Raw genomic sequence first — 21,493 nt, 5'->3', positions numbered from 1 at the left:
AATGCATTGCGCCCTGCCAATCCGCCCATACGGCCGTCCATTTTTCTCGTTCCATCGCGAAAGCTGATTCTCTTTACCCGCATCCCACCCGCCACTTACACACCACTTCCGACCTTGAGAACACAGCCATGCGCTCCTCTTTCTTGGAGACGAGCATTATCGATCTGCTAGAGGCCGACCCGAGACCTTCGTTCATTGTCGCCCTCATCCCTCACCCGCCCACTGTCGTCTACACAAACCCGGCCTTTGGGGAACACCCGGGCCTCCTCGAGCTTGTAACAGCCGCAAAGGAAGACAATGCCCCTCTATGGGAATGGATCTCGGGCGGCTCGACGGCAACGACCGCCGGACCGTCACTTTCTTACTCCGACACGTACTGGACGAGAGCAGTAGTAAATGAAGAGATGGTGGTAGTGGGCGCAAACGAGCAGGCGAAACCACCCTCCAGGCCCGTACCGCCCACAATACGAGTCGAGTCGATGACCCCTGGCCCTGGGCCAGACAAAAGCATTGCGGAACCGACGCCTCGGCGCACGAGGCCGCCTGTTGAATTTGCGGAGACGGATACTATTATTGAGATAGCATCGGAAAGACCCCCCTCCGCACCGGTCTCACCGGCTCGACCGGTACATGCGCTGGATAACCGGACTAAATCTACATCTGCCGTGGTTCAGACTACTACAAAAGACCGGCTGGCTTTGCGCGCTGAAACCGTTCAGTCTTTGTCTCTGGAACGGTCCGCCTCAGACCCAGGATGGATTCTGCCCGATATCGACCCAGGTAAAAGTTCTTTTTTGTTTTGATACAGAACATAGGCTGACGTGCAATTCCAGAGGAGCCGTTTTTCGGAGATGTAATCGACAGTGTGAACTGGGCCGCAACCCCACTTGGGCCTCAGAAGAGCTGGTCTTCGAGACTGGAGCAGACCTTCAACCAAATCCTCGTCGACAGTCGGCCAATAGCACTGTATTGGGGTCCGGAGTACACTATGATTTATAACGAAGCCTATAGCAAACTGTGCGGTTCCCGGCACCCGGAAATGCTGGGAATGTCTGTGGATGACGCTTGGCACGAGGCAGGAAAGATGCTCAAGGATACGATGCGGAGCTTTAGCCTTAAGCAAAAGGGCGTTGTGGAAGACGAGTGGAGGTTCTTTATTGAGCGCGAGGCCGAGGTGGAGGGCGGTCCGAACTGGCAAGAGGAGACGTATCTCAAGTGGTCGCTTATCCCCGTTGTTGAAAACAATGAGTATTTGGGATTCATGCATGCCGTGGCCGAGACGACGAGTATGAGGTTGTGGGAACGGCGGATGAAGATGCTGATTGATTTGGGCGAGGTTTTGATCACAGCGAGGGACGTCAAGAGTTATTGGGAGAAGACGATCGAGCAGCTCAAGGCGGTTGACCCTCAGTACGACATTCCGCTGGCGATTCTCTACAGTGTTGACGAAGACCCCGAAGCTTCTTCTGTCCCCCCTTCTCCTAGCCTGGGACCTTCCAAACTTTGCCGGTTGGAAGGGGCATTGGGTGTGCCCGAGGAGCATCCTATTGCTCCGCACACGATCAGCTTGCGCATGAGTGATGACGGACTTGCGGCAGCCTTCAGAGAAGCGCTCAAGGCACCCCACCCGCTCTTGTTACAGACGCATGATGAGAGTCTGCCAACACATCTGCTGGAGGGTCTGCAGTGGAGGGGATTCAACGACGACCCCTGCCGAGCGGCCGTCATCTGTCCGGTCCGACCTACCAAGAAGGAGAATGTCATGGGCCTTCTCTTTCTGGGGCTGAATCCCCGGCGCCCGTACGACAACGATTACAGGCAGTACATTTCGTTACTGAACCAGAAGCTCGCGACATCTCTGGCATCGATTGTGTTGTTGGAGGAGGAAGCGAGACGGGGCCGCAACGCTGCTGAGCAAGCTGCGTATGATCAGGCTATGCTCAAGGAGAAACTTGCGGTTCAGACCAAGGAAGCAAACGAGTCGATTCAAATGTTTGAAGCCGTGGCTGAGTTCGTGCCGGTGGGCATGTGCTTTGGAGATCCGGAGGGAAACATCACTTTTGCCAATGATGCCTGGTATAAGATTACAGGGTATCCTGGGACGGGTCCGGTGAAGAGCTCTGGGTTCTTGGCGTGCATTGTGGAGGAGGACAGACAGATGCTTGTGTCGCAGTATGACAGGCTCAAGTCGGTGAACAACGTCGAGTTTGAGTTTAGGGTGAAGCAGCAGGCCAATTTGGAGGCGCCGCTGACGAGGACGTCGCCGAGTTTTGAGAAGGCGGGGCTGGATCTGTCGTCGGTGGAGGATTTGAAGGAGAGGCATGTTCTTGCTGCCGCGAGGGCGGAGAGGGCGGTGGATGGGAGCATTCTGAGGGTATTGACCTGCCTTACGGACGTTACTGCGCACAAGAGGGCTGCTGAGGAGGCGGTCAGACGGGCTCAGCAGGCGGAGAACTTGAAGAGGATGGCCGAGTTTGCAACGGTTGGGCTTTATGACATGGATCTGGAGGGGAAGCTACTAGGGGCCAATAATGTCTTCTTTGAGATGTGCGGGCTCGAGAAGGTTGACCCGTCTGAGGTCGAGCTTCGGCCCTGGAAGGATTGTGTGTGTGAGGAGGATCACCTGCAGATTACCGAGAAGATTGAGACGATGGTGAGGCAGGACAAGGTGCAGAATGTGGAGGTTCGCTTGAAGACGGCGTGGACGGCCGACGACGGGGCTGGCCACAAGGTCATCGTGCCGAACCGTTGGGTGCAGGCTACTTTGATGCCGGTGCGGACGACAGAGGGGCAGATCCAAAGCTTCACGGGCTGTCTGAGCGATGTTTCATTGCAGAAGTGGCAGCTTGACATGGAGAAGAAGAGAAAGGAGGAGGCGATTGAGTCGAAGCGACAGCAGGAAAACTTTATCGATATGACTTCACACGAGATGCGGAATCCGCTAAGCGCGATCGTCCACTGCGCAGATGCCATCATCGCCACGCTTGCGAGGGTCCAGGAACTGGTCAGCAACCCACCTTGCGGCTCTGCAGCCTGTGCGGCTCTTCCGAGACCCGAGTCTCGCGATGGGCTGTCGCTGAACACAGACATTAGTGAGGACTGCAGCACAGATGTGATTGGCCTCATCGAGAGCAGCATCGATAGTGCCGAGACCATTGTCGGATGTGCCCAGCATCAGAAGAGGATTGTGGACGATATTCTTACCATGTCGAAGCTCGACTCGAAATTGCTTGCCATCACGCCCATCACGGTCAACCCGATTCTCATGGTTCAAGAAGCGCTCAAAATGTTTGAGATTGAGGCTCGCAGGGTGGATATCAATCTGAGCATGGTGGTCGACCAGTCTTACCGCGATCTCGGGATCAAGTATCTGGACTTTGATCCGTCAAGGCTGAAGCAGGTTCTCATCAATCTTCTTACCAATGCTCTCAAGTTCACTAAGACAGGACCGACGAGAAATGTGTCGGTGGCCATCAGCGCCAGTCTTACCCGACCGACGGAGGCGGCGAGCTCTAGTAAGGTTCAGTTTATCCCTCGGTCGGAGGAGGACTACTTTGGACATGACCCGTCCAATCCTGCTCCCCGCACCCGCGGGAAACCAGTGTTTGTCATGTTCGAGGTCAAGGACACGGGACAAGGTCTTACCGATGAGGAGAAGAAGAGCCTCTTCAAGCGCTTTGTCCAAGCCTCCAGTCGCACCCACGTCAAGTACGGCGGGTCAGGTTTGGGGCTGTTTATCAGCCGCCGGCTGACGGAGCTTCAAAACGGGGCGATAGGTGTTGCCAGCCAGCCGGGGGTGGGCAGCACGTTTGTCTTTTACATCGAGGCTTCCATCCCCAGCGAGGAAGCGAGACAAGAAGCCGAGGCGGCGGCGCTGGCGGCAAGCAAGATGTCTGCTCTTAAGCTGAGTGGTAAGGTGAACGGCATCGGCAACTCGGCCAGTAGACGGGCGGCGAATGGGGGCTCGCCGAGTGAATCGACGGTCATCACTCCGGGGGGGAGTGTTTCGAGGCCTGGTCCGATGACCCCATCTACAGGGAGCGAGGTCAGCACCCCGCCGTTGTTTCCGTCAGGGTTGTCGACTACTTTTATTCCGTCAACCAACAGCCTGTCTACCCCTCCGCCAACGATCAGCGGGATTCTGGTCGTGGAGGATAACCTGATCAATCAGCTTATTACTCGTCGAGGGTTGGTGAACATGGGTTTCAATGTCGATGTGGCCAATCACGGGGTGGAGTGCCTGGACAAGTTGAGGAAGACGGATCGGTTTGTTTTTTCGGGCAGTGATGAGGGGGAGAGCAGCAGCAGAGAGAAGAAGTTTTCCCTGTCGGTCATCCTGATGGACATCGAGATGCCTGTGCAGGATGGCCTGACGTGCACGAGGCATATTCGGGAGCTGGAACGGAAGGGGATGATCAAGGGGGGGAGGATACCGATCATTGCTGTGAGTGCGAATGCGCGGATGGAGCAGATTTTGGAGGCGAAGGAGGCGGGGTGTGATGATGTTTTGGTGAAGCCGTACAGGATGCCCGAGTTGTTGGAGAAGATGAGGGTTGTTGTTGCGCAGGTGAATGGGAATGGGGTGGAGAAGAAGGAGAATGGGGAGGAGGTTACATGATGTTGTTGTTTCTTTCTTTTGTTCTTTCTTTCTTTCTTCACTGCTCTTATTTATGGGGAGCCGGGGGAACATGGGGGTATTTCTAGCATTTAGCAGAGAACAGGCGCGACTTTTTTTGGCACTGGGGAGCATGACTTCTTTTTTTTTATAAATGGGGCATTATTATCAATCCATGGAAGGGGAGTTTTTGGTGTGTGGATGGGGATTGGGACTGGTTGGTGAATATTTAACAGTGAATTAAAGTCTTTTATTTTGGTTGTTGTTGTTGATGGTGGTGTCTGGGGGGTCGTGTGTTGCTGAGATATCTATTTGCTGTTGTTGTTTGTTGTGTGTGTTTAGTCGTGATAGTTGATGTTGGGGTTGGTGATTGGCTGTTGGTTGTTGGTGATGAATAATAATGATGATATCAGGACTTTATTTTTGACTTGTTATCTGACTCATGCAGTGAATGGGACTGTCTGACCTCCACTTCCTTTTTTTTTTTTTTTTTTTTTTTTTTTTTTTTTGGTGTCAGCTAGTCTTGACTGCGGCCGCCCTTGGAGCCACCAGTCAACTGAGACATTGGCCATGAGGCAGACAACTTTCGACAGCGGGCGGACGTCGAAGATGGGGGAAATCCGGAGGCGTAGACCGGTCTTCTTTTATTCCCTGGAAACTTTTCTGATCACCAGTTTTGGTGTCTGGAGCTAGTGGGTTGTTTGGCGGTTACACGACGACACCTTGACACGACAGGCTGGAATGATTCGACATCGGGGGAAAATGCGGGGGGTGGTGAAAACCTTGTTGGTCCATGGAGGAGGGAGCTGTCGGCCACCACCGCCGCTTCCACCCTGTCATGAATCGGGCAGCTCTTTCGGCGGCGTTCCTGTAGTACGACGAGCCGCCGGGTTTGGTGTGGGTGCCGGAGGGGAAGGGGGCGGAGGCCGGAATAGGGGTCAACAAAGAGTATAATAACCCAGTACGAAGCACAACTCAACAGAGGATCAATTCCACCCTTGGAGCAGCTCACAGGAAAAACAGGGGGTTTTTCGAGAGGAAAATTTTCACTGCAGTGACAGCCACTACGCCAACAACAATAACAACAACAACAACAATGGGTTCAAGAGGCCAGCAGATCTTCCGGACGACCATGTTCAAGGTCCCCGATCCGGCGAACCAGAAGAAGTTGGTGGAGATGTACAACAAGCTTGCTGAGGAGCAGAAGAAGGTTTTTTCCTTTCTTCCCCCGGCCCCGGGAAAGTCTGAAAGGGGTTTGGTTGAGAGGCTGATTGATGATATATGTGGGAACAGGACGGCAAGCCGTACATCCTCTACGCCTGCGCCGGCACCGCGAATCCGGATCAGAGATCGAAGGGGTATACCGTTGTGGCAAACATGAAGTTTGCCAGTTTGGATGATATGAATTATTATGACAACGAGTGCCCCACGCATGCGGCGTTGAAGAAGGCCGGGGCTGGGTTGGGGGTGGAGGAGCCGCCTTTGGTGGTGTACTTTGAGGGGACGCCGGCGTTGATGGTGAACTAGTTGATCGGGGCAGAGGTGTCGAGCTGAAGATGAGAATGCTAAAGTTTATCTAGTCGACTGTGAATACTTTGGCCTGACCTTGCCCTGCCCCTGGCTCAAAGGTGCTCTTTCAGTTCCCCCCTTCCGCCTTCCTCTTCAACCCCCCCATCCACCCCTCAAACCCCTTCCTGACCCCCTCTCCCGCAGCCAACTTGACCACAACCGCCAAAAGCCCGTAAAACGTCTCCCAGTTTCTGTACTCTGTCGTCACTTTCCCATCTGGCCCCTCAACTTCGATAAACTCCTGGATTCTCTCACACTTGAGCATCCAGTCGGGCTGCGGACCGATCTGGATCCAGCCGATCCTGTGCCCGATTACCTTCTTGCTGGTGGGGTCGACGATGTCCTCCAAAATTGAGACGCGCTCCTGAGACTTGGTGGATGGCTTGGAGTCGGGTGAGGTGTTGAAGTGCACATCGAAGGTGAAGACTGTGCCGAGGTGGAATTGGTCTGGGGAGGAGGTGGTGGAAGGGGGTTGAGAGTCGATTTCGACGAGGCGGCAGAAGGGGTTCCAGGAGGGGTCTGGGGAGACGTTAGTACGTGATTGAGAATAAGTGAAATAAACGGTGAGGTGAGGCAAGCTGTGATCATGAAATACAAGAGATGGTTCGCAATGAAGAACATGACGTCACAGTCGAGTGTTGTAAAAGGTGAATAATTTGAGACATACAGTCTGCCGGGCTGCGGACGATATCAAGACATTTTGACGGGGGCGCGTTGATGCGGGTTGAGCACGCGATTGAGAAGCTGCCGCCGGCGCCGTGAGACGGGGTTGGGAGAGGTGCGGGGAGGATGGCGGCTTTGCCGGCGGGGAAGGCCGCGTCGGCGGGGAGGGAAAACGGAGCCATTGTTTGACTAGAGCGATGATGTCTAGTTGGAGATGTCCCAATGCAAGAACCCGAGAGAAACTCGGGCGGTTTTAATCTGTTTGTCGACGATGGACCACGCGATAATGTTGGAGGTTGGAGCTGTTGGGTGTTGGTTGATGCCAAGAAAATTGGACATCATGTTGCGGCGTAGACCTTGCCCCCCCTCCGTTAATTTGATGGTCACACTATGAATTGCCCTGTTAGTTTGATGCTTCATGATTATTTTGGAGTTCTCAATTGAGGTGGTTCTCAATACAACAAGGTAGGTGTCTTGATCACGGTCTGTCTGAAGCCAGACCAGCCAGATCTACTCGGGTTGTAGGTGTAAGACACCGGATGGGATGGATGTGTATAGCGGACGATAAGGCAAGTTCTCCAAGATAAAAATCCAGAGAGTTGATTTCCAATTTTACAGTACACTTACTACCTACCCGCCATTATATAAGTAGAGATAATAGCTCTTCAACTGCACTTTCGTAAATTTAACTACTATATCATGTATACACTACTAATATCTTATAAGCATAATTACTCGTCTATTTTTATTATATACTTTAATTTTTTTACTTGTAAAATATTTTTTATATATAAAATTATATATAAATATTATTTACAACTATAAAAAATACAGTAGAAATAATACTATACGTAATGTAGTATACCGCAGTAATGTCAATAAATTAAAGTTATTTGTAAGTAATATATTAGCCTTGGTAGGTAGTGGGCTTACTTAGCTTTAGCAGGTGACTTATCTGTGAGTGCCTAATTGTGGCTTAGGTAGGTGTTAAGGTGGTAGATATGGCCTTTTTTCTAATGTTAACTCTCTAGAATTTTACTTTGGAGAACTTGTTTTATCGCCCGTCATAGATGTGACCTGTAAGATCTGGTACTAACCTCGTCACGCATTTAGGGATCGGAATTGGTCTGTGACGGGCATGGCGTGGGATGGCGCTCCTGTAGGTGATGAGCTAGCGACTTCATCTTCCAACTTTGACGGCTGTCAAGGGATGGAACAGACCGTTGAGCAAGATGTAACAGACGAGTGCTTCTATTGGGCGGCCAGACAACTTAGGACTCTCAACCGATTAAACTGTATTGCAAGTCTCAATGCTATCTTCAAGCGTCAAACAACAACCTGAGAGGTCTGTCCAGTGACTTCTTTAAATCCCCTTGGACGCCACAAACCACCGACTCTCTTTTATCAGCCATCACGACGTGCCAGGCAACGTCGTCTTTCTGGCAGGACTGCACAACCTGGACGACCGCTCCTGCATCGGAGACGGGCGTCGATAAGTTAAGCTTTCTTCCCCAGAAACCACAGAGATGCGAATTGCCAGCCCTAATCGCAATCTGTTCTGCCTGGTTCGTCCGTTTGCACGCCGTTCCGAGCAACCAAACGAAGACGGATATTGACTCTCGCTTGACCACACATCTATACTATCTGTTTACACCAAAATGCTCGACGGCAAGATGGACCCCAACGATGTCTATCCATCAAAGCCTTTAGAGCCCACCGAGGTGTGTTGACTCGACATTGTTTGACCGGCGTAGTCACTAACTGGAAACCATTTTGATACCAAAAGCCACCATTGGCCGCGCCACCACAACAGCAGTATAACGAACCTATGCCTGATGCGACGGGACGCACGTCACAAAGCCAAGATGTTGATATGAGAGATACTCCCCCAAAGTCACCAGAGGGACACGATTACCCAGATAGTGCCGCAACAATGGGACGCTTGGAGCAACCCATTCCTTTGGCACCTAGGGCACCAAAACCGCCGCAACAGTCCCCCCGGGAACCTCCACCTCCATGGCAGCCTGTTCACGTATCGCAATACGGACACACAAATCGACAACCGATCCCAGAAGGATACACAGTACAGACGACGGTAGCTACGGGCCAACAAGCTCTAGTGGTACCTCAATATCACCCTCCATCAAATTGTCCAGCAGCGTCTGCAGGACAAGCGCCCCCAGTGCAACCCTATCGTCCGCCACTGGTATACTCCCCGTCAGTTGTTCTCTCCTTCGATCCTGGGTATCAGCATAGTTTGAAGCCCAGGATCTATCGCCATGTTCACCGCGGCATTATTCACGAACTTGGTCAGTCTGTCCCCTCTCTTTTGCCCACCTCCCGCACTTTACAGCACCTAATCACAATTTTCAATAGAGTGTATCCCCATGGTCTACAAATCCGCGGGAGAAGAGACCAGGGTGATCTGGGAAGTTATCCAGGATGGCCATCACCTTAATTATAGTGATGAACCGAACTTTCTCCTGTCCCCCTAGCAGCTGGAGGAAAGGAATCGATGTCGAGGTGAGACATGAGGCAATGGTTAGCAATACAAATACCCATCATGTGCTGAACAACATATCACTACCTTGGCGTTGCATTTTTAGGGGACTTGGTAGCAGGAAAAAGACAGCGGAAATACCTTAGCGAGGCAGGGCCTACAAAATGTTTGTAAATAGCCAAAAAACAACGCAAGAACAAGAACTACCTACATGACTCTGTCCAATCCGAGGGGTTGTAACGGCTGATACACTGAGCACCGCTCACTCACTCTGTCAGGTACAACATATGAACACAGCTACTGTCTATCACATATGTAGTTGACACACGACACGGGGCTAAATTGTGCACTGTTGGATACCCAACCAGGTTCTGAACTGTAGGTATATTGGGAAAGGTAGTCAAGGTGGTTTCGGGGGGTTGCCCACCTCTCTGTCACCCTCCCCTTTTTTGATTCTTTGGTCCACGAGTCAGCTACCTACTCAACAAGTGGTAAACAGATAGACCAAGAGGTGCGGCGTCGCACAGCACAATACACACAACGCAAAACACACACACACACACACACACACACACACACACACACACACACACACACACACACACACACACACACACACACACACACAGAGGCAGCTTTCCACCACGCAGATCCCACCCATCAGATTCACCTTCACTTCATCTCGATATGAGACATCACCAGTCATGGTCGAACAACAAGCGTCTCTCTCTCTCACACACACACACCCACTCACTTGATGGAGAAACGTGAGTAGAGTGCCCGGCTGACAACGTTGCACAACATGCTCCCACATGTCTCAACACCTCCTCTTTTTCATTGTTGGAAAACTTCCCACAGCCGTTCACCCTCATCATTCTCTGGATTTTGTTGCTCTCTCAGTCACCCTGATCTAGTACCCCCGCCTACGACTATCTACAGACCAGTCAAGAAAACTCACGTAACCGCAGATCTTGAGAATACAAAAAAGGGGCATCACCCCAGGCAACAGCAACAACAACAACAAGAACAGCAGCAGCATTTAGAGCCCTGACTCGCAAGGTAATCTGACATGACAATGACACAACTTAATATCATATCCACTAACATACCCGTTAATAAACAAAAGCTCTCTCCCCCAACTTCAACAAAACTCTGTCAGAAGAATAAAACGTCCAAAAAAGCCAAACCTAAAGTTAACCTACCCCCAAAGAATAGAAAGATGACCCCCCAACAGAAAAAGAAAGATATAACCCCTCCAAAAACGTGGTGATATACATAAAAGGTTCAAACACCTATACCAACTAACAACCCCACACCGCTAAATGAAAACGCCTGTTGAACGTAAACAAAACATCTCGCTTCACCCAGTCAACCCCCCTCAACAAACAAAAGACAGGGTATTTCCCAAAAAAACCTCTTCAACATCAAGAAACCTCCCCCCCAGAATCACCCCATCAACCTTTTGACACTGCTCGCACTCTCCAATTCCATCTCCCTCTCTTTCCTCCCACCACCTCCCCTGCCAACCTGATGCCCTTCCATAACCTCCACCACCGTCTTCTCTCCTCCCTTCCCTCTCCAAGTCCCACAAGCAACAACAGCTGATACAACCGCCACCCCCAAAAACACCCACATTATCTTCCCAAAACCGCCCACATAAACCTCCACCACCCTGTTCCTATCATCGACCCCCAGCCTCAAAATCCCATACAAACTCTTATGCACCTCCTCCAACCCCTTCCCCTTCAGCACCCCGCTCAACTCCCCCTTAAGGCGTTGATTCATCAATATCCCCCCTACCGCCAACCCCAGCGCGCCTCCAAACACCCTCGCCTGCGCCACGGCCCCCTGCGCAGCAGCCAAATCCTCGCTTCCTGCTTCCACAGCAGCGATGATGGTGGCGCTGGCAAAAGACAGGCCAACTCCTAGTCCATACACAGCCGTAAACCCCAATAATTGCCCTAGGGGAAGTTTGTTTCCAGCGCGGGAGTCAAACCCGACTGTTAGTCCCAGTCCAAGAACTTGGATTAAACTGCCGATGATTAATGTATGAGAGGTGAGGTCCCTTTTCTTGGAAACCAACCCCCCAAGAAAACTTCCAAAGGCGCAACATCCAAGCATAGGCAGCAAATGAACCCCCGCCCAGAGCGGAGAGTCAAAATATGCAACCTGAAGCCTCTCGGGGATGTTAATCACGAGGGCGATGTAGACGAACCCGGATAGTAACGTGTTGCTGTTCACATCAGTACCAAGTTCAGACAGGGAGAAAAAGACAAACTTACACCAAAACACAAGCATAAACCCTCCCCTTGACCAACCCAACCGGAAATATCCCCTCAATCCTCACCTTCCCGCTTTCTCCCCCTCGATACAAATACCACTCCCACACTCCGAACAACACAAAACTCACCACCGAAATAGCCAACGACCATATTATGACCGGGCTATCCCACCGCCAGACATACCTCCCCGCCTCCTGCAGCGCAAACACTAGCAATATCGACGCCAGCGCCAACAGCGTGTTCCCAATAAAGTCCACCCTGGCGATCTTGTGCCAGAACCCCCCCATCTTGGCCCCCTGGTGTTGATACTCCGCCTCCCTCCTCCCAAACGCCATCCTCTCCCACGGCCACAGAGTCAAGATTCCCACCATGGCCAAGACCCCAACCGGTATATTGACCCAAAAAACCCCCCTCCACCACCACCCATCACTTATCCCCCCTCCCATCACCGGCCCAAGCACAAAACTCACGCTCAACGTGATCCCCACCAACCCCCCCACCACCTCCGGCCTCGCCGGTCCTTGCTCAACAAGACAAACCTGCGCCAGCGAGTACAGCCCTGACCCTCCCACTCCCTGAACCGCCCTCCCCGCAATCAACTGCGTCATTGAACCCGCCCAACCGCACCAGATCGACCCGAGAGTAAACAACAGCCATGCCGCCAGCATAATTGCTTTGCGGCCGTAAATGTCGGATAGCTTGGAGAACCCCACGGCAAAGGACATGTACGTCAGGAGATACGAGAGGATGATCCATGAGATGTCTCGCGTGTTTTGGAAATCGCCTGCTATTCTGTAGAGAGAGGTTGAGACGATTGAGGTGTCGAGGCAGGAGAACATTAGGCCTAGGCAGATTCTGAGGCGGGTTTAGAGGAAGTGGAAATGGCAAGGGGTTGAAGATGGGGAAACATACACGAGAGTTAAGAGGACCTGACGCATGACTGGTCTCTTTGAAGGTGGCTCTGATAGCTTCTCCTCTTCAAATTCTAGTTGTTCGGCGGTGTTGGTTACTGTCATCGAGGAGGATATCGAAGCGGGTGATGCCCGGGGGTGGTCCTCGCCATCCATCGAGGACAGGGATGGGTTGGGGTAAGAGAGTGTCATTGTTGGCGGCGGTGTTGTTGTTGTTGTCATTGGTGTCCTTCGTGATCTTGGACTACGGAAAGGCGACTTTGCTGGTGTTGGTGACAATGACTCGACCAAAAAAGACGCCTATGCGGTGTTGGTGTTTGTTGTTGGTGCTGTCGTCGTGGCCTCACCGTCCCGTAAACGGTCCAGGCGAGCCAGTATAATGTCTTGTTTTTCCCCAAAACTTCGAGATACCCAAAAACAAAAGACCTCGGCAACAGTAAGGCCGTTGCGCAAACGCAGAAATGAAAAGCCAGGAGTACAAAGTTGGTTGGACTGGTAGTTCAAGTCTGCTTCAATGTAATGGAGCCAAGCGGATGACAGGACCCGGTCTCCTGGTTCGGTTCACTGGGGCAGTCGTACTTGCCCTCCCTCTTAGTCAAGATGGAGTCTGAAGCAACAGCTCAAGACGGAAACTGCTTGGTTGCAGAGAAAACCCACCTGGGAAAGAGAGGATCGGCCTCCCAAATACCTCGATACTCCTCCTGGTTACCCTAAGAGCTTCCTCGTCCTTAACGTGCGCTCTGGACCACTTGGCTGATGACTTGTCTGACCACTTGATCAGACCGGGCCGCCGGGGCCAGGCTTTTGCGAGCGGAGATATGAGACAGGTTTGTACTTGTTGCAGCGATCAAGAGACATCGAGAATATCCGCCTTGACTTGCCGTGTCTCGCTTCTCACTCTCGCCCGCGACAGCAACAATGCCGGAAACAACTGCGGATGGCTTGAGGCCGTTTTTTGACGTGCTTTCAAGCCCTGTGCTGCCTACATGGTGCCACTTGAGCAACAGCATCCCGGGCAAGACCGACTAGAATCTCCCCTTGAGGAGTGAACTCCTCGGATTTGAGTCTGACTCTGCCGAGACCGCATGTTTCTCTAGGGTGTGACAATGATACAGTGAGCAATGACGGGTTGGTTGTGCCAAGTGTCACGCGCATACAAGATGCTCTTTCTGGACCAGGATACCATACGCAAACCAGAACGCTGAGAGGGCAGCTGCATATGAGAGTCACTAGGAAGTGATGGTTTCGGGGTACAGGGCGCGTGGCTGAACTCCATCAGAAAGGCCTGATTCACCACATCTTGGGGACTATGCCTTGCTCTTCTTGTTCTTCGAGAGCTGGTGGAATCAGGTGAAACAGGGCGAGGGAAATCTCGATGGCCTCACTTCCGTATGCTCATCTGACTTTGTGTCATGTATGACCAGTATGATCACTCGTATCTATCTGAGGTGATCTGGTCTCAGGTGTCCCCTTCTGGTTTAGGGAAACTGCGGGAGGATTCTGGATATGGGACCGCGTCCGTCCGGTCTTCCCGCGTGGTGACACAGATAGAACCATGCGCGTTGCAGTGCCGTTGCCGACGGTTGGCCTTGGGGGAAGGTACTGGTGGATTGCGGCATCTGTGGGTGCAGCAGGATCTGATGCTGTGTTATGAAACGGCGCGATCCAATGCCTGGGATGGTGATAGGAGGGTGATGCTGTCTCTGATATCTATATGTTGTCTCCCACGGTGGCGGCCATCGGTCTTCCTTTTGCCTCCTCCCGCACCAAGACATGCGTATTGCATTGCGCCAGAAGACTCTTTGTCATCCCCGGGAGATAACGAATAGATTGCTCGCAGCGAGGTGCGGGGGCGGAATCGGTGTCAAGACCAGAGACAACGGGTCCCTGGGCTGGGGACACGGTGGCACGTCGGCAGTTCAGCTTCATCAGAACGATCGAGGTAGGAGTTGGTGTCTCGAAGATCAGGCGGATGTCTGATTTAAGAGGGGAAGGTGTGTCGTCGTGTTTTGCGCTTTCGATCTGGAACTCGACAGGTGGTTCTTGGACAGATACTAAGGAAGTTTCTGGAAGCAATTAACGGCGTGAGATTAAGTTTTCAAAGACAAAATGAACCGCTGGAGCAGGAACGAGCGACAGGACAATCGTTCCTACTCCTCCAGGTTCTCCGTCGACCACTCCTCTATGGCAACTGCGGCCAGCTAACTGTTTGGCTGCGACTTGAGCTTGAGCCGCGAGAAAACGCGCTCTCTCTCAGGCCCGAAGCCTCTTGACTTCAGAAGACCTCGAGCATCATTGATGTCATGGTTTCCGCCAGTTCTCAACTATCAGCTGGCGTGTGGAGAAGAACATCTCTTTGTGTGTCGGCCGAAAACATCAAGAGACCGAGGAATTCGTCATGTTTATTTACCGCCGTCAAACCGGTGATGAATTATAACCTTGTCTGTCGACCGATATGGATACATAGCGGTTCATCAAACCGCCGATGGCCATAACTCCATCAACAGGAGGAGAAGGTGGGTTCGAGATGCCGCTTGCTTTTTGATGCTGGTGGTACTTATACCTCCCTCACCAGCAGTTCTGAACATCTGGCTGTCAGTATCCAGCTTTCACCATCAGTCAATCTCAATTCAGCTTGTTCCTCGCATTCTAACTCTCACCAACCGCTATCATGCAGCTCGCCAAATTTGCCATCACCTTCATCGGTCTCTTCACCGTCGCCGAAGCCATCAAGAACTGCCAGAGCTACACAGCCGATGTGAGAGAGACTCTCTGGAACTCACCCGCCGAGATGGACTGCTACGCCATCCAAGCCACCGGCGAGAGCCAAGAATGGTCCATGAAAGTCCTCCCAGCCCCAGACACCACCTTGACAACGGTCCAGCTAACGCCGAAACAGTACTTACAAGGCCTCTGACGGTCAGGTGCAGCTTGCTGCATCTGCTAGCTGCCACCTCCAAGTTCGGGTCAATGGCGATGGCAACGAGATTATCTTTGGCAACCAGGATGCGGCTGAGATTGTCAAGTTGGCGATCTCAAAGTATCAGGCGACTCTCGATGGTGTTTTGCGTGTTGGCGGACAGGGAACAGTGACCTGTGGCGGCAAGTCGGCCAATTGGTCTATCCAATAGATTGGGCAAGATGGCGAACTCTCGTCGGACAATTCACTGTCCGCAGGCGGTACGAGTAAAGGAGGAAGATTAAAAGAAAAAGAAGCAGAAGGCAATCTATGATGACCTTTATTACAAAATAAAAGCAATCGAAGAAGAAAAGCCGTAGTTGGAATCGTACCTACAAAGGTAGTAGAAAGTGCAAAAAGCTCACCAAGCAGCGCAGTCCCTAATGGGAGGTACTCGGCTACGAAAACCACAGGTTTTACTTTGACTCGAACGGACGCCCCTTGGTACTCTTTGGTCCTCTTTGGTCCTCCTTGGTCCTTACCCAAGTCCGTGCCGCGACTCTCAATACTGCTAAGTCATTTGGCAAGAGCCGAGTTGGGAGTCTCGTTCGGTGATGAAAGGTGCGAGGAACTGGTACATATACCGTGGGAGCAATGTGGAGGGAGCAGCTCGATGTTGGCTGTTTGTTTACATTGGGGAAGTCCCACTTGCCCCTGAGGTACACACACCCTGATGTCACAAATACTGGTCAGAACTGACGAGAAGTCCAAATAATTTGCTTGAAGTTGATGGCTTGACACCCTTGAACCAGCCTGTTATTCTCGAGTCCCAAGTGCATTTTAGTAACGCGTACTCAACATCTTGACTGAGCAAACAGGTGCCCGTCAACAGCTATGAGAATCATTATTTAGCACAAATCGTGGCACACAAACAATCCACCTGATTGAAAGGCATGACCTCATTACCCACGGCCACGTCAGTCGAGCCTCCCGTCTTCATCTGCTCTATGGTCCTAGTTTTGACAGCCGCCAACTCCTGCTGGCAATTTGACCTTGCACAAAACGGGACCTTGAGGTTTCATTTCCGTTGGACACGGAAAAACACATCGCTTTCAACTTGAACCATACCAAGATCCTAAGACTCAGTCGAATGTCGTTTTTGCCACTACAGAACTGCGCGGATCGTTCTGCGACGTTACCCTTTTCCTTTAATAAGGCATATTTCTTCCTCTAAGAAACTAAGAGTATTAAACACTCAACAAATCCATCTATGTCGTCGCACGACATGATATGCTCCCCTCACTGTTTCGGATGCTTGCTGTCAACCGCCCGCTCCCTCCCCCCATCCACCCTTTCCGAACTCGCTCGAGGGTCTTGTTTGTTGTCGGTCATGCCGCGCGCCAGCACAAGTCCAGTGAAAAGAGACAGCTTTATATGGACGGTATTACGGCAACCGGTCCGACGAAAACAAGTTGCATACTCGAACCATTCCCCCCCTTTTCACGACGGCCGACTCGTACCCGACCGTCCCACAGATCTCCAGTGCGTCATGAGTGGGAAAAAAATCTCGCCATAAAACACTATTCGGCACGGGCTAAGGCCTCGTGTCTTGGTTGTTTCCAATCCTGTCTCTGTTTACCTTACCTTCTCCCGTCTCACACACGTGGGAACTTTTTTTTTCTTGCCGTCATGCCTCCTTGATCACACCAACTTTCAGATCTTCAGTGGACGACACAAAATTTGGGACCATCCCCTTTTTGGATTTCTCGTCAGACAATGGAGCTGCCGCCGTCGTCGTCCGCGAATCAACCTGCCCGCAACACTGGAAAGTTGCGCCGGCTGGTGTCCAGCGTCCATCGCCATGTGAAGACGAAGAGTAGGTCCCTGTTGTCTCCGTCTGAGACCTCGGCGGAGCTGGAACAGTCGGACTTGCAACGGTGTATCGCCACCGTGAACTCTTACTCCAACCATTTGGGAGAGCTTAGGGGGCTCTGGGAGCAACACAACCACCTGCTATCGTCTCAGCCTGAGAGCAAGCAGCGGATTGACCTCATCATACAAAAGGCCCTGGCTGATATTGAGCATTGTGGTATGACGAATCGTTTGTCTCTTAACATGAACAGCATACTGATTTCGACACAGAAAAGATCCTTCAAAGATGCTCCCTTGCCGGCCTTGACGATGACGGCGAAACTCGCATGTGGAGAAAACTGAGGTGGGAGCTTATAGACAAACACAAATTCGAACACCACAAAGCCCAGGCCGAGCGCAATGACAACACCATCACGACTCACATCTTTGCGCTTCACCACCTCATCCTCGACCGGGCAGTCAGCAAGCTTCTCAACGGCACGAGGGCTCCAGTAACCAACTTGGCCACAGAAAACAGTGGTCATGGAGTGAACGGAAGCCCCCCAGGAAATGCAGGACTGACGGTGCCTCGGTTGATCGTTACACGTCCTGGACTCCCTGCCAGCCCACGTCCTGTTCGTGGCACGAGCACGCCCCCGCCTCCACGGCCAGTCGGTGCTGGGAAGGGGAAGCAATCTTCCGAGCAGAGACAAAGACCTTCATCGGAGCCTGTGCGCCAGCAGCCGCAGACAATGACGGGAAAGACGTGCTGCAATCATAAAGGGTGTCATGCTGACGGTCCGGAACTACCGATTGAGGAGGAACAGTCCGCGCCAATAAAACACCAGGATGAGCCCCCAGTGGATGGCACAACAACCTCGACAACGGATTTTGCTGCTGCACCGACAACAACACCACAAGCTCGGGGGCGTGGAGAGAAGCGTCTTGGGGGTCCATGCTGCAGTAAGGGGGAGAATATCGGTGCTGATGTTGGGGGCATGGGCATCAAGCTCGTTCACTGATAGGCTGCGGGGGGAGGGGGGATGATGGAAGGTATGGATAATCGTTGTACTATATACCGTTTCAGTCATGTCTTTTCTTATTTCTGGCACAGATAGTTGCTTAAAGTTGATGGAGCAAGCGATGTATAGGATGCATGTCTCGATCGTCGTGGACGACAGATCATGAGAGCATGCTTGTGGCAATGGCAAATCTACGCTCATTTTAGCAATCACGAAACTGGAGAGAACATTTTTGGATGATTCAAACTATGAATTATGTAACTATGAATGATGCTTGTTGCACGCTAAACAAATGGGCCCATATGAAACAGTAACGTGCTCAGCAAATCTTGAAAGCATCCTTTCACTCAGCCTTCTCCTCAGTCTTGGGCTCTTCAACAGCAGCAGGGGTCTCCTCCCCTTCCTTGACCTCCTCGACAGCCGCAACAATAGGAGTCTCCTCCCTGAGCTGCCAGACCGCCTCGATGATACTCATTCTGCAGCCCTCTGGTCTTTTGACGCCCTATTTCCCCCCCCAACTCTGTCAGCTAACATTCACCATAAGCAAAAAGAGACGTATTGTTGAGAAAAAAAAAAAAAAAAAAAAAAAAAAAACATTACCTTGAAAACAAACTCCCCCTTTTGATTCCCCTCCCCGGCCTTGGCGAACAACTCTCTGAACTCGGACTCGGTACGCTCCTGCGCGTTGAGCAGACTGAGCATCACGACATCCATGCGGCGCATGACCTTTTCGTCCCAGGGGTCTTCCTGCCCCGACCCCTCAAACAGGCAGTGATCATTAATAATGATGCGGGCGCCCGGCTTGAGGGCGGGGACGAGGTTGCGGAGGATCTGGAGCGCGTAGGGGGTCGAGTAATTGTGGAGGATCCAGCGGAAGAAGTAGACGTCCGCCTCCTTGGTCACCTGCTCGGTAAAGAAATCGTGAGGCAGCAGCGTGATCCGCTCGGCGACCTGAGCGTCGGACGAGATCGGCTTCGGCGCGCTGTCGATCGTCTTTTGCAGGTCCTGCACGACAAACTTCATTTTCTTCCACCTCTCCGCCAGGGCGACGCACATGAAGCCGTGGCTGCCGCCCACGTCGACCAACGTTCCCCCCCTCGCGTCGATCTCACCGAAGTCATACCCGCCCCTTTCCACGTCGACGAACCAAAACGGCTCGTAGCCCTCCCCGCCCGTCAGCGACACCATCGCTTTCCCCATGCGCTTGGCTCTGTCGGGGTCCTTGCCAAAGGTGACAAACATGGGTTCTTTGTCGACGGTGTTGAAGGCAAACTGGAACCCGGTCCGGGTGAGGGAGGTGGCCTCGGGGTGGGTTTGCAGGGCTTGGAGGACGTGGGCGGAGGCGGGGAGGATGTCCTCCCCGTTGAAGCCAACCCAGGCCTGGAGGTCAGAGTCCTCTGCCAGGACCCTGGAGGCGGCCGTGTGGGCGATGAAGCCGGGGGTGGGCTCGTAAAAGATCTTGTTGGTGATGGCGAGACGGATCAAACGGGCGAGGTTGATGGGGTCGAGCGTGGTTTTGGCCTGGAGGTCGGCGAGGGAGATGGGTGCGTCGAGGGGAACGAGCTTGCCGATGCCATAGTGGTTGATGGCGGCAAGGGCGAGCGTGTCAAGGAACTGGAGCACAAGTCAGTATTGTGAGGTGGTGGTGGGAGCGAAGAATAAAAAAACACACCTCCCAAATCCCCCATCTCACACTCTCCCTCGGCCCATGAGCCAACAGCCCCAGCTCCTTCGTCGCCGAGATAATCGCCTTCCTGCTCTGGGCAAATTCATCTGGCAGCTTGGGGAAATCTGCCGGGGCACTGGCGTCAAAGCTCGGCATGGGGAGGTCATGCTCCTTCATGTAGGCCTCGAGCTTCTCCGTCTCCCTGGTGATCTTTTGGGCCAGGGCGACCATCTCTGACGTTGTGGCCGGCGCCGCCGGACCCGGGGCCACGGATGGGGTAGCAGACTTGGACGAGGTAGCAGCGCTAGTACCGTTCGTCTCCGTGTCCTTGGTACCGAGGAGGGAAGCAGAGAGGGCCGAAAAAGAGCGGCGGTTGGACTTTTTGAGGTCTTTGGGCTCTCCCTCTGTTGTCGAGGCAGCATTGTTGGAGCTGCTGGGGCTGAAGATGGAACTGAGCTTGAGTTTGGCCATGTTGGGCGATTTCAAGTGTGGTTCTTTGTCGATAGAGGCAAAACTGAATTACACAATGACAACTTATGTCCTCCGAAAAAACCGGGGATACCGAACTGAATTCTGCCAGTTGAACCGTCCTATTAGGGGGGATCCGTTAGTTGAGTCCAACCAGTGCGATTTCTGCTCGGGGGTGAGATCAGATGAGTATCCAAAGGGAGATAATGGCGGAAGGATGATGAGTAGCTCGCTCTTAAACTGTCAACCATAAGCCGCATCTCGATCATATGGCCCCCAGTCGATAAGCAGCCAAAAGTGATCACGTCCCAAGATGTATGCGTGTATCCATGTTGGCCTACAGACGCCAGCAACAAAAGAAAAGGTCACATACCCGCAAGTATCAAAATTCAACGATGAGCCACCACGAGGTGAAACCTGGAGTCAAGAATTCCTATAAATCTCTATAAGCCAGGATCCGACAGAAAGGTTCCCACGTGGGACAAGGCGACCCGGGGCCGTCTCGCTGGTAAACGTACTATGCAGAAATGGCATGGGATTGTCTCATTAATGTGGTTACACCGAGATACAAAAACTCCAGTTATGAACGTCAGCGAAAAAAAGGAATAAAAATAGCAATGCTAATAAGTGATCACGTCCGGCTTGGAGAACAAGGGCAGAAGGCCAGAAGGCAGTCGATCGGTCGATATATCTGCGGTTGAGCTTCGTGATGGTGTGTGTGTTTGTGTGTGGTGTGTGAAAAGGGATGACAGGGGTCTCCTTGCAAGTACAAAGATCAGTATCTTTGATATGCTTCTTTTGTCGGATGGGGGAAAAATGAGAGAGGATTGCAGTCCGTGATGCTAGAGGTCCTTCACGCACATAACCGGGAGAGAAAAAGTCTTACCGTCAAAGCAAGAAACGCAGGTTGCCGACGCTTTATCGCCTTTTGGCAAAAGACCCAGCAGACGGGCCATTCCACCCCAAGGATGGCCAAGAGGGGGTTTGTGAAGGCACCAGGCCCCCTTTGGAGGGATAATCCCATGATTCCAAAGGGCCAAAAGGGGT

General features: G+C 52.3%; 9 protein-coding genes across 9 annotated transcripts; 5 read left to right on the top strand and 4 right to left on the bottom strand.

Annotated features, from left to right (window-relative positions):
- Positions 1 to 128: 128 nt before the first annotated feature.
- Positions 129 to 4,618, top strand: QC763_117090 (uncharacterized protein; the record flags this gene model as incomplete). Its single annotated transcript, XM_062908289.1, has 2 exons — positions 129 to 780; positions 852 to 4,618. 2 exons carry the CDS (start codon positions 129 to 131, stop codon positions 4,616 to 4,618), a joined length of 4,419 nt encoding a protein of 1,472 aa, XP_062771368.1.
- A 1,093-nt stretch (positions 4,619 to 5,711) lies between these two features.
- On the top strand, positions 5,712 to 6,991 carry QC763_117085 (uncharacterized protein; the record flags this gene model as incomplete). Its single annotated transcript, XM_062908288.1, has 3 exons — positions 5,712 to 5,825; positions 5,909 to 6,243; positions 6,329 to 6,991. The coding sequence occupies 2 exons, from the start codon at positions 5,712 to 5,714 to the stop codon at positions 6,140 to 6,142; spliced, it is 348 nt and encodes a 115-aa protein (XP_062771367.1). The 3' UTR covers positions 6,143 to 6,243; positions 6,329 to 6,991.
- Positions 6,252 to 7,400, bottom strand: QC763_117080 (uncharacterized protein; the record flags this gene model as incomplete). The annotated part of the gene is made up of 2 exons (XM_062908287.1): positions 6,852 to 7,400; positions 6,252 to 6,703 (listed from the first exon to the last, which is right to left on the bottom strand). The coding sequence occupies exons 1-2, from the start codon at positions 7,027 to 7,029 to the stop codon at positions 6,252 to 6,254; spliced, it is 630 nt and encodes a 209-aa protein (XP_062771366.1). The 5' UTR covers positions 7,030 to 7,400.
- A 674-nt stretch (positions 7,401 to 8,074) lies between these two features.
- On the top strand, positions 8,075 to 9,618 carry QC763_117075 (uncharacterized protein). Its single transcript, XM_062908286.1, has 3 exons — positions 8,075 to 8,568; positions 8,634 to 9,156; positions 9,224 to 9,618. The coding sequence occupies exons 1-3, from the start codon at positions 8,506 to 8,508 to the stop codon at positions 9,340 to 9,342; spliced, it is 705 nt and encodes a 234-aa protein (XP_062771365.1). The 5' UTR covers positions 8,075 to 8,505; the 3' UTR covers positions 9,343 to 9,618.
- Positions 9,619 to 10,454: 836 nt separating this feature from the next.
- QC763_117070 (uncharacterized protein) lies at positions 10,455 to 12,762 on the bottom strand (the record flags this gene model as incomplete). The annotated part of the gene is made up of 3 exons (XM_062908285.1): positions 10,455 to 11,580; positions 11,630 to 12,484; positions 12,542 to 12,762. 3 exons carry the CDS (start codon positions 12,760 to 12,762, stop codon positions 10,794 to 10,796), a joined length of 1,863 nt encoding a protein of 620 aa, XP_062771364.1. The 3' UTR covers positions 10,455 to 10,793.
- A 1,353-nt stretch (positions 12,763 to 14,115) lies between these two features.
- Positions 14,116 to 15,840, top strand: QC763_117065 (uncharacterized protein). Its single transcript, XM_062908284.1, has 2 exons — positions 14,116 to 15,375; positions 15,440 to 15,840. Exons 1-2 carry the CDS (start codon positions 15,212 to 15,214, stop codon positions 15,669 to 15,671), a joined length of 396 nt encoding a protein of 131 aa, XP_062771363.1. The 5' UTR covers positions 14,116 to 15,211; the 3' UTR covers positions 15,672 to 15,840.
- QC763_0020200 (uncharacterized protein) lies at positions 14,251 to 15,891 on the bottom strand (the record flags this gene model as incomplete). Its single annotated transcript, XM_062905391.1, has 2 exons — positions 14,951 to 15,891; positions 14,251 to 14,594 (listed from the first exon to the last, which is right to left on the bottom strand). Exons 1-2 carry the CDS (start codon positions 15,003 to 15,005, stop codon positions 14,251 to 14,253), a joined length of 399 nt encoding a protein of 132 aa, XP_062771362.1. The 5' UTR covers positions 15,006 to 15,891.
- A 565-nt stretch (positions 15,892 to 16,456) lies between these two features.
- QC763_117060 (uncharacterized protein) lies at positions 16,457 to 18,536 on the top strand. The gene is made up of 2 exons (XM_062908283.1): positions 16,457 to 17,528; positions 17,582 to 18,536. The coding sequence occupies exons 1-2, from the start codon at positions 17,216 to 17,218 to the stop codon at positions 18,310 to 18,312; spliced, it is 1,044 nt and encodes a 347-aa protein (XP_062771361.1). The 5' UTR covers positions 16,457 to 17,215; the 3' UTR covers positions 18,313 to 18,536.
- Positions 18,532 to 20,449, bottom strand: QC763_117050 (uncharacterized protein; the record flags this gene model as incomplete). The annotated part of the gene is made up of 3 exons (XM_062908282.1): positions 18,532 to 18,814; positions 18,913 to 19,926; positions 19,985 to 20,449. 3 exons carry the CDS (start codon positions 20,447 to 20,449, stop codon positions 18,656 to 18,658), a joined length of 1,638 nt encoding a protein of 545 aa, XP_062771360.1. The 3' UTR covers positions 18,532 to 18,655.
- Between the last annotated feature and the right edge of the window lie 1,044 nt (positions 20,450 to 21,493).

Source organism: Podospora pseudopauciseta, chromosome 1 (genome assembly GCF_035222475.1).
Source record: "Podospora pseudopauciseta strain CBS 411.78 chromosome 1, whole genome shotgun sequence".
In the NCBI taxonomy this organism is placed as follows: Eukaryota; Fungi; Ascomycota; class Sordariomycetes; order Sordariales; family Podosporaceae; genus Podospora; species Podospora pseudopauciseta.
Note: the sequence above shows the minus strand (reverse complement) of the source record. Positions and strands in the feature narration are given on the sequence as shown.